Genomic DNA, 16,030 nt, shown 5'->3' with positions numbered 1-16,030 from the left:
TAAGTGCTATACTTTGGATAGTTTTAATATCTTTGCGTATTATGCGCATTTTGACGCACTTAACTTTCTCGTAAGTACGTAAAAGCCCACCAGTGTCTAGTGATGTGTTTTAAAGTTCCTCGGCATACACGTTCCTTTATAACAGTTCAATTTTTCTAAAATTCAAATTTTTCTATTTTAATCTTTCTTTCATTTTATCGAACGAAAAGAGTTTCGTAAGAATATGCTGAAGACAAAATTGAAATAAAAAATTATACGTATTAATAACTATATCTTTTTACATTTTGTTCGAACTTGCGATAATTCTTGACTTTAGAAAAATACAATTAGACGGAAAGTGACAATATTAAAGATTTCATCGTTCGTATCGTTTTTCCTTTCGATCCCTCGATCACTTACAATAACATTTATAACTTTGATATTTATCATTTTGATATTCGTTTGTCGTTCGTTTTTTAAGCTTTGCATACCACTATTCTTTTTATTCTGTCACGTTCTCCCCAAGATATCCAAAACAGTGGCATACACAAGGCATACACGTGTAATCCTGGGCATTTTGCCCGGCATATATCCCATCAGCGGCGTGTTTCATCGTTCCTTTCGTTTTAATTAATTTCACCCGGGATCTGATCCGACGGAGAGGCTGACAGACGTCAAAACTGTTCAACGTCGCGAACAAAGTAAGCCTGCTGCTCGTGGCAGGCCGAGTTTCACGGAAACAATCCGTCGTGGAAAAAGCTGAAAAGAACAAACGGCCGCACGATAATCGCACACACGAACGATACGGGAAATACAATTCTGGGGCATGCTTCCACCCTCTGCTTCATAATTTGCCCCTTGAATATTTTTAGCCCGGCGTTGCGCTTAATTTCATCAGGGCTTCCTTTCTTTTCCTTTTTCTTTTTTCTTTCTTTTTTTTCTCGTTGAATTTTATTCAGCTCTATACATATGCGGGGTGTTACAAAATAATAATCCAACACTAACGGTACATGGTATTCATCGAGAGGAGAAAGAAAGGCTCGTGACTTTACGATTGATCAATGTATTTACATGAAACTTATAATTATTAATCGTATCGGAGTAGTCTTTTTTTAGGCGTGGCTGATAAGGGTGTACATCGTGATAATATGTTAAACGATAGATAATGAACGCCATTTGTAAATACATACGTATGTATATGTCGATTAAAAAAAAGTAAGAAAAAATATCGTTTCGCATCGAGGGTTTATTGTCGATGAGAAATCATAGTAAGGCAGAAAACTCTATTTCGTATCTTACAAAAGATGTAAGAAGATGTTTTCCATTTGCTACGTTAATATGTATTCTGAAATTCTTCAATGGGTTGATTTGTTTCGTTGTTTTCATTGTTATCAAAAGGAATACGAAATGATATATTACATGGAAAGTATTGATTTGTAAATTTATATGAATTAAGTATACTTAGTATTTCCTCTGGCAAGTACTTTAGGATTTTTTATCAGATTTCTTTAATAATTAATTCAAACATACTTCCCCTGAAAGTATGTACATTGTTTTTATAAAATCATTGAAATGTGTCTTGTTGCAGTCATGGTACGATTACAAGTTAAAGTGGGATCCAAAGGAATATGGTGGGGTGGAGATGTTGCACGTGCCATCCGATCATATATGGAGGCCCGATATAGTTTTGTATAACAAGTAAGGCCTTCTTTTCGTCACCAAGCAAATTACGTTAATATCTAGTGCTACTCCTTAATGGATCTAACTTTGTAGAGGACATAAGACATAAAAGACCATCTAGAATTACTTGGCGAACTGCCACGAGTAATCTCCTAGTTTTGGAATTTTCATAACGGAGCAAACTCGATTTATCCTCTGCCCTATGAAATTCTACTCGTATTTCTTGCTACTTCATTGGCTAATATTCAACAAACGTCCGATATTAAATAATATAACATAAAATTTCACTAATATACCACGATTCAAGAACGAACAAAAATTTGGCAAATTTAATAATGTTATATATTATTTTATAAGATTATATATTTTATAATATTATAATTTATTTATTTATAATATTATAATATATTTTAGAATTTTATAATATTATATATAAATTCATAAGAAATAAAATTTCTCGTATTTGACAAGTTGAAAATAAAAAAATAAAATTTCGTACAATATAATAAATAAAAGTTCCTCGTCGTCAGAAATTAAGTAAAAATTCCATTGTTAGTTGAAACTTTCATTAACAATATAATATATATATACTTTTCTTTTAACGTTAAAAAAATACAACTGGACAAATAAAACTATTAATTAAAAATTCCGTTATTAATTAAACCCCACTTAATTTCCAAACAATCGACAAAAGTATTATCTTTGAAAATCTTCTTGAAAATCAAAGGACAGTTTTATCGATATACAATTAATTATAATGGTTGATCTGTTTGATTTGAACAGTGCCGACGGTAATTTCGAGGTGACACTGGCAACGAAGGCGACGTTAAATTACACAGGGAGGGTCGAATGGAAGCCACCGGCCATATACAAGTCTTCCTGCGAGATCGACGTAGAATACTTCCCGTTCGATGAGCAGACGTGCGTCATGAAGTTCGGCTCGTGGACTTACGATGGCTTCCAGGTAACGATCGTCTTCAACTTTCTCATCGCATTTTACTCATTATCAAGAAGAGGTCATCTTCATTCAAGACGTGTTCATAAGGGTGTTAGAAATTTTCAAGAAAGATAAGAGGGAAACTTGTGATAAAATTATGCTAAGAATTGCAATTACGAGCGATGAAATTTCCCAGTCGATTTTAAAAAATTGTTTTAAAAAAAAGTACATCTTATGTTTGAACAAATTGTAATTATATCTCAAAGGACTAAAAGAGTATTATTGGTTCAAAGAAACAATTGATACTGTAGAAAAATTGTACAATTATAAATTCATTCTACAGGCTAAGAATGTATTAACGTTACCACATATCGTAACGAAGATTCGACGACAGATCTCCGTTTAATTTATTCAAAGTCCTCCTTGTTTCAATTCTGAGAAACAACCGTGTTCAGTAAAATTTGACATCTTGCGCGACGCTATTGCGTTAATCTTGTATAATTTTCGAGAACATTCAATTCACTCGCAAGAACACTATTTTATGCTAACCACCCTTGTTATAGAATTTTAAATTAGAAAAGAGAAAGAAAAGAAAAAACAGGCGAAGAGAGGTTTAACAACCGTGAAACGTGATGTGATTCGCTCGTAGAAGCAACCAGAACGCATCGGCGTAGCTGAGAACGGTGCGTAACCGGAAATTAGATTAAGAAAGTGTAATTAACGCGGCGCGTGAGTCAGTTGCACAAAGCGACACCGCGAATTTATTTATTTGCATGTTATTGCGCGCTTCGTACGAACAGCTTGGTCCAACTTATCACTATGCATGAGGACGATACGCCATCATCGCGGATGTACGCCGAATGAAACGTACATAAATTTCCAACGATTAATATCTCGTCTACGCGATGCACGGGGTTGTTTATTATACCCCGGTACCGCCACGCTTTTTCCGGCCACGTCGATTACTTCCTTGATCCGTCGGATTCCTCTATTTCTCTTCACCTAATCGATATCAGCGAAACAAACGACGTGACAGTGCGGTATTCAAATTTTGGAAGAAGCAAAATTTTAAAGGATAAACTTTTTAGCGAAATTCTCAATCATCTTTCTCCTGTTACCAAAAGATACCAAATTATTACCGATTTTTGTTTCAATCCTACACTAAAGTCTTTCTCAAAATACTATAATAAAGTTACTTGATGAAAGAATAATTAGCGAATAAAATTATCGACGACTAGGGTGTAAAATTTGCAGCAAGAAAATCAAGATGAAAGGAGAAATGAAGAATCAAGAGGAAGTACTAAGTGTAGGAAAAAACAAATCCCAAAGGCGCATCGTTATGAATCTATAAAATTTCTATAAAAATCATGAATACGTCCATTTGATCGTTCTGATAATTTTAGTATTGATAGACCTTCATTATCCTGCAAAATTTTCCTTCCATATCAACAAAAAAAAACGAAAGAAGAAGGAAAAATTTTGACCGATATTCACGACGTTATAAAGAATTACAGGATCGTCGAACGAAAGAAGAATTTACATATAACGAAGCTACAAGTGGGCAGGACGAGATCGTTTCGCGTCATTATTCCCAGACGATTGTCGTGCATGCAGCACGAGTAGTATCGCGTAAAGTATCTATACCGGTCGATGAATAATGCATATCGTGTATACATATACATATGTGTGTGATACGTTGTCCATGCGTCATCAGACGCGACGACGGGATATCCATCAAGTTCATTTAATAAGAAACACATACCCCGATCGATCAGCTTTATATACGGTATACGAAATGGACATTCCGTAAGGGGTGATTACGTGAGATGCTTTTAACGATCCGCCGCATCGTATGTGAATTCTGGGATCGTCAATTTCTGTCGACGAACAAGATGTTTCCTTCTATTAGCGTTTATAGCTGGTCGCTATTTTCATTCGATTCAATAGGAGATTTTCCAGTAATTAATATTCGGAAACCTGTCAAGCAATATTACGATAACAATTATAAAACAGATATGTCAACGTTTCTACTATCATTACGAAGATCCTAAGGAATCTGAGATGGACAGAATGTAATTTTTTAGGGAAAAGAACTTGAAAATTTTCGCCGTATCCAATTAGGGATTTTCTAACGATTAGTATTGAAAAGCAGTGCATGTTGAAAAATTAGATGAAAGAATTGTTAACAAAATACAATTTATAATATCCTACTATTGTTAGGATGATTATAAAAGATATGAAAAAAGTAGAAATTATTTTTTTTTAGAAGAATCGCTTTAAAAAGCGTTGAGGACGGTCGACGATCGCTAAACAGATCGAAAGGAATTTTTGACTAATATTTCGCGTGACCCTTTTTTAAAAGGTTTGCTAATTTCTTTAAGAGAGATTGGTATTGTATATTCTTTTAAAGGACACACACACACACAAGGACACTTTGGCTGAAGTTTCTGTGTCGAGTGGCGATTTTAAAGCATCATATCGTGCAGTGTCCCAATGTTTCACCTCGAATCGTTGTCTCGAAGTAATAATCGAGAATTCCGGCGCGGTTGCGCCGGGGAATCTCGTTAACTCCAACTTAACGGGCAGAAATGGACGTAAATATCAGGAACATCGAATGGCATTCCATCCCTCAAGTGGATCAAACCTATCTACCGTAATGCCTCGCGTTTCCTCTATTAACCTGACTGATACGTTCTGTTTTCACGGAATTATATCGTTTTACTGATAAATCTTCTATGAAGCAACGATCGGATTAAAAGACGGAAGAATATATTTTAAATAGAATTAATAGGAAATTGTATAAATACCTCGTTCCACATTCGTCGAATATTCAATAAAACTCAAGATTTTGTATCAAAGTTCTTCTATAACTTACTTCGATTACCGATAAATATTATTTTATCTAATTTCTTGTACTTACAAAAGGAATTAATCAACAATTAATTAATCATTAAGGACCAAACAGTAAAATAATCGGCAAAGTTATTCAGTAAAATTATTAATTAAAATTATTAAAATTCGCGTGAATTATTCGATAAAGTGCGTGTAAACAAGTTATCGCTTAACTAAAAAAAAAATCAGAATTTCAGAAATGAAATATTGCTTTAAAAATGCGATGTTGATTCCTTAATGAAGTTTACAATAGTACAATAGTCAAATACAATAGCTCCTTTTCTAGCACTTTATCGCTCTCTAACATCAATAAATAATTTCCTCCAAGTACACACGTTTTATCGAAACTTTTGCAGGTCGATCTACGGCACATCGACGAGATCCGTGGCAGCAACATCGTAAATATCGGCGTCGATCTGTCGGAGTTTTACACTTCCGTCGAGTGGGATATCCTCGAAGTCCCAGCCGTGAGGTAAGACATCCCCTAGGAATCGTCCTAAACGCTCCCCTAAGTCCCCAAGACCTCTTTTCCAAGTACTCCTCCAATTCGAGCCAATTCTCGAGAAACTGGCAATCCTCTGACGAAACGCCAATCGAAACGAAAGTATAATCAGGCTGAGAAAATTTCTACGGACGTATCCAGCCGTTCGTAGCAGAACAAAATGGCGTATATGTTGAGAGAACAATTTCAAGATAACAATTCGCCGCGAGGTAACCCGAGATATCTTTAGAAACACGGTCACATCCAGTGTTTCATTTGCAGAAATGAAAAATTTTACACGTGCTGCGACGAGCCCTACCTCGACATCACGTTCAACATCACCATGAGACGGAAGACTCTGTTTTACACTGTCAACCTTATAATACCGTGTATGGGCATCTCGTTTCTCACGGTGTTGGTCTTCTATCTGCCAAGCGACAGTGGCGAGAAGGTGAGCAGTGTTTATTAAAACTATACACATTCTTTTATTCCCTGTTTCCCTGTTTTCTCTCCTGGTTGTTCAAGGTATTTAATTATTTTCACGTGTTCCACTCGCTGGTTTAATCGTAGAGAGGAAGGTGGGAGTACGAAGAAGCGATGATTAGTCTGCGGATTTTTATGCATTTATAGTAGAATCTGAAAGTAAAATTGCGCAGAATACGCTGGAGATATAAAGAAATATATAGAATGTCCAAAGTGCTTTCTGTAACACTTTGATGGGAAAAACAATTTTCCACCGAGATTCCAGGTTTTTAATTATATTCTCAAACATAATATCTCATAATAGAATTTGTATAAAATGCCACAGTCGTACATCAGTTACACAGAGTTAGTACAAAAATTTATTTTAAAAATATTTATTTACGAGCCCGAAGTTTACAGTAATTGTAAATCGTAGATACAAGTTCATCAGAATGTGCAATCTGAACGCAAAACGAATTGATGGAGGAACGTTGATCTTAAATTTCACAGTGGTGCATGATCCATCGTTCGCCGCGATTTACTAGCGGGAAAAGTTCGTCCGAGTTTCCGCGAGTTTAATATAAGAACCACGAGCTGAGGGTCTCGTGAAAGTGTATCGATAAATTTCGTCGGTGCGCGGACGATTCGAGAGAAAAGTAAAGCCAATAAAGGATATTAAATTCGTCGCCGTATTCCGTTCCACGTGACGAGGTGAAACAAGAAGCCCCTCTATTCTTCTCATTTCTAGATGAAAAGGCTTCCTTCGAATTGTTTAAATCCTTTGCTTCTTGAAAGGTATATTAACGCTTTATAACTTTATTGTGCATTTCCTAGGCTTTCGTTGGTAAATAACGAGGGTAGGAATTTTGGTGTACAAAGGCCCGTTAAATGGAACGTTTTAACACGATTGCTCATCAAATTGTATGTCTTTATCGTAGTTTATTTCACGTGTTGTACAATATAATGTGCGTGTTGAAATCTTAAATTAAAACTAAAATTAAGCGACTTGTGAAGCATTTGGTACATACTTTATGCTACTATGATAATATTAAAAATACCAGGTATTGTACAATTATGACTGTTCGTTTAATTTAAATATTTTAATTAACCGTAGTATCGCAGAGCCCCAATAACCGCCGCAGTAGTCGAGGTATTAACAAAATTAGATTTAAAAACGTGGAAAGCACTTTCAAATTATATTTTATAATATTATGATATTCTTCTGAAACGGAAAGTCTTTGACTAACAGAAAAAGATTGGATTCTTTAGAAGCAAATGTGAATTGGAGAGAACCTTTAAGAAAAGTAAACACTATGAACCGTTCAATTTTTTAAGCGCTTCGGTGTATGAACATGTCCAGCAAAAGGAAGTTGAAAATATTCGCAGTGTGTCGCGCAGAGGGTGATTTCGTGGGTGAAGTCGACTCGTTCGATCAGAATTCCGGGTGGAGAGGGTCAAATATCAAAATCCATCTTCGGAATGCAAACCTCTAAATGCCGTTCGGCCTCCATTCCTCGTAGACTCTTGACCTCGAGCCGATACCCACTTGACGCCGTGTGCGCCTCTATAATTCAGTCGTATTGTTCTGGCTTGAAACAGCCGGCGAAAGGGTAAAGGAGGAAACGTCGAGGACGGCGGGGGTGGTGAAAAAAAAGGAGAGAAGGTCAGATGTCAGCGTGCCATCCGCAGCCGCTTACCGACACTTCGATTCGTTGCGAAAAAGACACCGTCCCAAGATCTCTTCCTTCTTGCGTCTATTCCGCGGTTTTCGCGATAGAACTTTTCTTTTATTTCTAAACAAAATGATACGGGGACGAATTTCCTCTTACTCGTTTTCTTCGTCAGATCTTCACAACGCTCGAGTATTCAGTCTTCTACGAGTCATGACTGGCCACGTCTCCTGATATTTAAAAAAAAAATACGATAAAATGGATAAAACAGATGCTTCCAATTTCATGACAGATTTCCTCGATTCGAGTTCAAATAACGCGCAGTACTAGCAATAAGTATGAATGTCGAATCATTTTCACGTGATTTTTCGTTCAAACCACATGGGCCATCGATGGCCACGATACTATAATCGTATTATACGTGATAATTATGCATCGCCTATGATTATATTTCGAATCATTATCAAGATTTGTCTCACATGGAATAACTACAATGCACTAAATGGAAAGTCCAACGTGCGCCACTGATGACCCATGCGGCATTCAATGCGTTAAAGAACATTTAATAGAAACGAATATAAGACCGCTTCTCCAAATCCGCGACCATTCTGTAACTTATTATACTTTCAATCGCCCAGTACTACTATGCTTAAAGCAATTTCTTTTTCCATAACAATTCATCCTTCTTCAGAAGTATTCTTCTTGATATCGCGTATGATCGACTCGAAACAACTTTCAAACACAAAAGTCTCGCGGTGAATCCCGTTTGAAAAGGACAATCGCGACGAAGAGCATGAATTCGGCTTGAACTGCAAATCTACTAGCTACTTTAGGCGAATGCTGCCAGCCCGGTGAAACAATGCTCTCTCGAATCGGGCTTTGTTCTTCGTTTCTGGTTTGCCTACTGATTTGAAACCTACACCAATCTATCGCGAAATATCCGAGTCATATTTATCTTCGCGTGATCCCCGTGGGCGACTGTATACAGTTCTACACCGTCTTCTGTTTGAGAAGTTCGGGTTTACTTTGAAAAGAAATCCGCCTTGGGGGTTCAGCAAATTCGTGGAATGATATTTGAAAGAAAGTAATTTAAAGCGGCGTCGATTTTCTATTAGAAAAGGACATTTTTTCAATGGACACGAGCTTCTTCTTCGTCGAGTTCGTTTTCTTTCTAATCGCTATGTAATTAGTATCACAAGTAATGACACGACCTTAGCACGTTTCGAAATACAATACTGTGTCATGAACGAATGAAAGGAACGTTTTGTTCTTCACACTTAACCTCGAGGGCTACCTCTTTGTCTCTTTGTAGCGGAGTCACTTTGCTCGAGCGTGCCCTCTACATTCTGAATCGTATCAGAACTTTCTCTTCGATTGTTTCCACTTCTCCTTCTGTATTCCTGCTGTATCTTTCTCTCTTTTCGTTTACCTTTTTGTTTCTTGATAGGTACCGTTTCTTTTCGAAAAAAAAAAAAAAAAAATGAGAAAAAGTATCGTTGCGATGTAACTGACACGATTGATCGTTTAATTGCAGGTCAGCCTATCAATTTCGATTTTACTGTCGCTGACTGTGTTCTTCCTCCTGCTGGCCGAAATTATCCCGCCCACGTCGCTCGTGGTACCGCTTCTCGGTAAATTCGTCCTCTTCACCATGATCCTAGACACCTTCAGGTATAACGATCGACAAATATTTAAATTTCTAAAACCTGCTTCTTACGAAATTCATACTAAAGCATTATAACTAATTTATTACACAAATAAACTGTTGTATAGCGGAGGATTGGAATCTTCGTTTGACCTTGAGTATTAGTAACGTATGATTAATTCTGTTCGAGCTAATGATTCTATGGTAAAATTTCTAAATTACGGTTTGACTCTCTAAGTTCGATTTTAATTTGAGTTGTAAGTTTTTATAATAAGTAAATTATATGTGACAGTATAATTTAATATAACGTCTATTTTCAGTATATGCGTAACCGTGGTAGTCCTTAATGTTCACTTCCGGTCGCCACAGACGCACGTGATGGCACCATGGGTCCGTCGTGTTTTTATCCATGTTCTGCCAAGACTACTGGTGATGCGCAGGTATAATACGTCTTCGAAGAGATCCGATTACGATTCCAGGCAAGATATGATTTTACCGAGCATTTGGACCAGCCGTTGGGCCTATGCCAAGCAGCATTAGAACGTTCATTAGTGGCCTCGCACGTGACGTTAGCGCCACGTCGTGTCTACAACCATTAGCACAATCCACCATTCTCTCTCTACTTCTCTCCCTTCTCTTTTTCTGTCTCTTCCTCTGTCCACCAAACTGGAATTGAATTTGCATTTACATTTGTATCTGTAGTTTCGGCCGAGATGCAAACAAACATAGTAAAGTATCGAAATTCGTTTGTAAAATATACGAAGAAAGAGGAAAAAATTTAAAGAAATGAAAGATATTGGATCTTTGTTGGAGATTTGTTGATATATCGAGAATATTATATGGAAACTTGAGAGCCGAGATCCTAGTTGTTAAGAAGATGAAGAAATTTGCATAAGGGCAGGGACTGAAAATTCGCAGATCCATTTATCTCGTTCAAACGATCTGGAATCCTGCACATTAGTCACTGTAAATGCTAACACGGTAGCTCGACAGTTCCATACAACGTTATGCACAATTCAGCACTACACATCGTGTAGCACCTTGTTGGAATCTTCTACACGCTACTTGCAACGTAATGTTTCCAATAATTGATTACACATCGATTATAATAAATCGTCACTACGCCCACCGACATGCTTGACACCATCGCCTTACGATAATCATATCGCCTGTACAAACGAAATACCATTCCAGTAATTGTAATAGTATAGAGCGTAGTTCCACGAGCTTATAAAATTAATGTCTATTGTTAGAGAGTATAAAGAGATTTCAGAAAGAAAAGCTTGTCGACATTACTAAAGTGTAAATATATTCAGACACCAGAAATATGTATGCAATTCATTACAATTAGTTTTTAACATTTTTATGGTGACTGCTTGTTGATCTTATTGATGTAAAAAAATTAGAAATTAATATAAAGATTATATTAGATTAAGATATATAAAGATTAAGATATTCAAATATCTTATTTAATATCGTTTGTGCTCTCGTTGATAGTGATTATATTTTTTAACAGGCCGCAGTACCAGATAGACAAACGTACCATGGGTGCCCATCACGGCCAACGCGTGATGGTCAGAACGTGCAATGGTCTCGAATTACGAGACCCATCTCTCTTCGTAGAGACTTCGGCCTCGGAGCTGGTTGAGTCCTCCGTTTTGTTCCCGAGTCTCGATTCGCGGGACGAATTACACCCTCGGTATGTAAAGTTCATTATTAGCAAATGCTTCAAATGTATATTTAAAATGGCTCACGGAAGTGACATTTTATTACATGATTTTATCTTCTCCTCTTTAAAAATTATTGTTAATTTTGCAAGAAAGACAGTCATACTTTTATAAGTAACAAGAATAATAAGGGATATTTCTTAAAACTTTGTTTTAAGTAAAATAAATAAGGAGATTGTGACATTTGTTTATTCTAAAAAAAAAATAAATATGTAATTATTAGGGAATTGGAAGCTGTGAATTTAGGAAGTGCGTGTCGCATTCACGGTTCACCAGCAACCACGGCTGCTCCTCCACCGCAACTGCCGACCGAGGAGAGCGTGGACGCTCTCTGTAACACTCTTCATCATTGGCATCACTGCCCAGAACTATATAAGGCTATTGAAGGCATTCGTTTCATTGCTGACCATACGAAAAGAGAAGAGGACTCTACCAGAGTATGCAAACATTTACTTCCCGCTTTATAATAACAAAATAGACGATGAGAATACGATGAGAAAACGATAGAATGTTTAAAATAAATTATGATAGTTATGCAGAATAGGAAACACCTCACTGATTTCGATGAACCTGAAATATATTGTCAAGGTCAACGTTATGAGTATTTTTCCTGAATAAAATTTCATTAAATTTTCAATTAGAGCTTTTTGCGAATATCTTGGGTATCTACGTAATTCACTGAATTATGTAATTACATAGTTGTAAAAACCTAGTTCATTCCTCGTCAAAAGCTGAAATAAATAATCTACTACCATGCGATTAGTTATCTAGTCGATTTAATCATTGTTAATTGTTTAGGTCAAAGAAGATTGGAAATACGTCGCGATGGTGCTTGACAGGTTATTCCTGTGGATTTTTACACTAGCCGTAGTCGTCGGCACGGCAGGTATCATCCTGCAGGCACCAACGCTCTATGACGATCGCATCCCCATTGACGTGCGACTGTCCGAGATCGCTTCCACCACTGCCAAGCCACACATCACCACAAGCCTCTGAGAGACAATTGTTCAATTTCGTTACTTTCACGTACGACGCATGCTCGCATACACATGCGTTACACACGTACATACATATACAATGTATTACGCAACAACGTAAGAACAAATTATGAAAATGCGTTCACGTTGACCAGGGACTCTTTTGCAAAGAATACCCACGTGCTGTCAATCATTTCGATGGTACATATAGGTTGTACGGAAAGTCTGTTAGCGTTAATCAACATTGATAACCTTCGGCCGCCATTTTGCTAGATCCGAAGGGGTTGGTATCGTTCAAATATTTCTATATAGTCCTATCATTATAATACTTCCACTTCTATCGCTTGAATTCTGGATTAATTATATCATCGGCGTAAGTTCTTTAATTGTCGCAAGCGTTTGCAATTTTTCATTTGAAACTATTCATTTACAGATTTATTGGTTTGTAATACGAGAACGATAAATATACGTTTGAATAGACATTGGTAAATGTATCCAAGTATTCATTGATTTTATTCGAATTTAAGAGATTCCGATACATTTGCGAACACGATTGAAAAAACAGAGGTTTCTCGTCCCTGGTGTAAACGACTGAAAGACTGAAGCCTCGATGAGAGAAAGGGAGTCTTCGTTTTTTCACGCGAATTATACGACTAATGGCCAATTAACTGCTATTCCCCTGCTCAAGGCGAGGATTCTCAAATCATACGCACATCAGCGATCAGAACGTAGGAATAACACTAACGAAAATGGACGACAATTAGATAAAATGGAAATGAAATAAATGTAATTGAACATATTTCTTGACCTTGATTGTACCGTTGAAAGTCATATTTCTAAATGATAATATTATGTTTATTCAGTTCTCGTGTAAAAGATTAAAATACTTGCGAAGGACAAGAAATATGTTTTTGCATGAACGTTGAAGGCAAATGATTTTTGACTCGTGGTTTTATTGTTAATATTACAAACGAACGAAAAACATGTAGGGAAATCAGGTTGTTGATACATGTACACAACGTAGAATTAATGTGGAGAGACCTAAGAAGAGTTCGAGTTTATGCCAGTTGCATTCACAGTACAATTGTGATTCTTTAACGGTATAAAATTAACAAACGAATTACATTCGAGGTCATTTCTAAGAACGATCGTGAACAATAGTCATAAAAAAAAGTTAAACATACAATATAAATATTAATTTGTTATTTAAGTGTTTAAGGAATCACTGATGTTCCGTCACCCTTGAAGAACGCCTCAAAGAACGCAATTTTGCCATTGAATCGCATTAAAGTGTTCTCGTGTCTCGTTACACATAGCGAAGAAAAAATGTGGGACCGAAGTGTAATATTTTAGACACAACATAGTTTCGAATCGAAACGAGTTTTAAAACGGAGAACGATCAACGACGTACCAAAGCAATTGTTAAAGTAATGGAAAAAGGATCACAATAATTGATGTAGATGGCATGGGATTTGACAAAGCCTGTTGCAGACTCAGGAAAAAAGGAAAAGAATGAAAGGAAGAAGATATTAAACAGTTTCCGAAGTTTACATTGAGCCTGTAACAATGGGGCCATATTTCACAGAATAAAAAGAAAAGAAAAGAATAGAGAACAAAGTCGCGTGTCTTTCTAGTTGTGAAGCTGCAAATTCTAAAAATCTGGATCCACGTACGACAAGCAAATTGACGTAAGAGAAGAAGAAGAAGCGTTAGGCCTAAGAAAGTTTCACCGACTCAACTTTTATTGCTCATAATACGTAATATGTTCGTAATAAGATACACTTTCGTAATTACGTTCGTTCCAGTATCACCGACGAACCGTGAAAAATTTATTAGACATATTAACATCACGTACATGAAAAGGCAAGAAAATAAGATGAAACGCACGAAAAAAACGAAGTAATATGAAAACAATTGCAACTGTTTATTATTGCAATCGCGTTCAGAATAATTTACTGTCTTCCTAAGCTACGAAAATTAACGACTTACTTTTGATGGACAACAGTCGCGTGTTTCCGGTTCACTGTTGTTTCCTCTTAATACAGATGCGAAAAATAAACGAAAAGAAAAAAGTAATAAAAAAAATGAAAATAAGTAGAGCCGAGCAATTGGTAAAATTACTAGTTAAGTATATATGAATAGCCAGGATTTTACGTCTTAAAAAAAAAACGAAGCAACGATCCGCTGCTTAAAAATCCTTTCGACGAGACTCTTTTTGGCCGCTGATCGTAGACTTTCCAACCAGTCCTACTACTTTGAAAAACCTCGGCTCGTAATGTGTATCATGACGAACCATAAATGCCTGCCACCAGTAGTCAACAAACACACCGACAAAGAAGAACATTTTGACAATTTTGTATGCACTACTCCGAAAAAACTAATTAATGAGAATTACTCGACGATACAAATTCTCCTAGCGAATTTTATTATTATTATCGTTTGTAATACACGGGAGTTTCTTTTGGAAACGATAAAATTAGGGAAAAAATTTCAAGAGAACGAAAGAAACAAAAATTAGCTTGTGGTTGGCCCGGTCATCATATAGATATGGATTTTACATGTGGACCCTGTGTTTCTTAATATTTTTTTATTTTAATTGTTTATCGTTTGAGAGAGAGTGTGATAGAGAGAAAGGGAGAGAGAGAGAGAGAGAGAGAGAGAAAGCGTGAGTCATCCGCGTGAATGTGTGAAGAGTATTAATGAAACAAAAAAAACAAAAAGTAGAAAAAAAAGAAGAAAAATTGATTATACATTATTATGAGGAAGTAAGCGCAGTGATAGTTACTCAACGTAAGTTACAAAACAATTTAACGATATATATATATATATATAAATATATAAATATTATAAATAACCATTACCACACACGATAAAAGTAATATGGCAAGATATTTTGTGAGTGTGTCTATAAGCTCGATTATAAAACCTACGTAAATTAAGCAGACAGTTTGTCTTCATTCACGAAATTGAAGATGTTGTTCCCATAAAGGAAAAGATTTTATAAATGGTGTGTTGAACTTTTAACGGTCGTCATTCACATGAAATGGCCTTATATTCAACACTCGGACTCACAACGCATTCAGGGAGAGAAGTGTTGCTATATTAAATGTAGTTTTACTCGTCGGATTGTGCGTAGCGCATAATCTGTCAATCCATGATTAAATGTTTTGCCATCGATTATGTACTTTCACTTTATACATGATATTCATTTCTTAATATGAAGTAACGTATCCATCATAATTCATAACTGCGACGAACTTAATTTTTAGCCAGGGAAATTACTTAAATACGTTACTGTATTTAAGAATAAGTAATTCTTTTAAAAAAAAAATATTTCTTGCTTAAGATATTACTGTAAGGTATTGGGCTTGTATAAGATATTTCAAAATAAGTGTCAAATGAGATAGTTATTTATAAAAAAAATAAGAAGACTTAGTTTTCTATATATATCTTTTTTAAAGAAGGATTAAAAGATCAGATTCAATAAAATACAGAAAGTGACTTCCAAGCAATCTAAGGTGTAAAAAAAATAACTATGTTTAAGAAACTGAGATGTAACTTTGAAAATGTCCTGTAAATA

The 16,030-nt window shown here is 36.0% G+C and overlaps 1 protein-coding gene across 5 annotated transcripts in view; it reads left to right on the top strand.

The window, feature by feature from the left end:
* Window positions 1–15,256, top strand: part of LOC117232121 (acetylcholine receptor subunit alpha-like) — a 102,062-nt gene extending 86,806 nt beyond the window's left edge. For 4 of the 5 annotated variants that reach the window (XM_033491287.1, XM_033491288.1, XM_033491289.1 and 1 more), the window contains 9 exons: window positions 1,568–1,677; window positions 2,443–2,623; window positions 5,845–5,960; window positions 6,252–6,420; window positions 9,636–9,772; window positions 10,067–10,225; window positions 11,263–11,445; window positions 11,697–11,910; window positions 12,272–15,256. In XM_033491287.1, the coding sequence (XP_033347178.1) occupies window positions 1,568–1,677; window positions 2,443–2,623; window positions 5,845–5,960; window positions 6,252–6,420; window positions 9,636–9,772; window positions 10,067–10,225; window positions 11,263–11,445; window positions 11,697–11,910; window positions 12,272–12,469 (1,467 nt within the window). In that variant the 3' untranslated portion in view covers window positions 12,470–15,256. The remainder of the gene's footprint in view (window positions 1–1,567; window positions 1,678–2,442; window positions 2,624–5,844; window positions 5,961–6,251; window positions 6,421–9,635; window positions 9,773–10,066; window positions 10,226–11,262; window positions 11,446–11,696; window positions 11,911–12,271) is intronic. The other variant, XM_033491293.1, reaches the window with a different exon arrangement.
* Window positions 15,257–16,030: the final 774 nt, after the last annotated feature.

The sequence above is a fragment of the Bombus vosnesenskii genome, unplaced genomic scaffold, assembly GCF_011952255.1.
Source record: "Bombus vosnesenskii isolate JDL3184/JDL3185 unplaced genomic scaffold, Bvos_JDL3184-5_v1.1 scf7180000013285, whole genome shotgun sequence".
In the NCBI taxonomy this organism is placed as follows: Eukaryota; Metazoa; Arthropoda; class Insecta; order Hymenoptera; family Apidae; genus Bombus; species Bombus vosnesenskii.
This window is presented reverse-complemented; position numbering and strand designations above follow the sequence as displayed.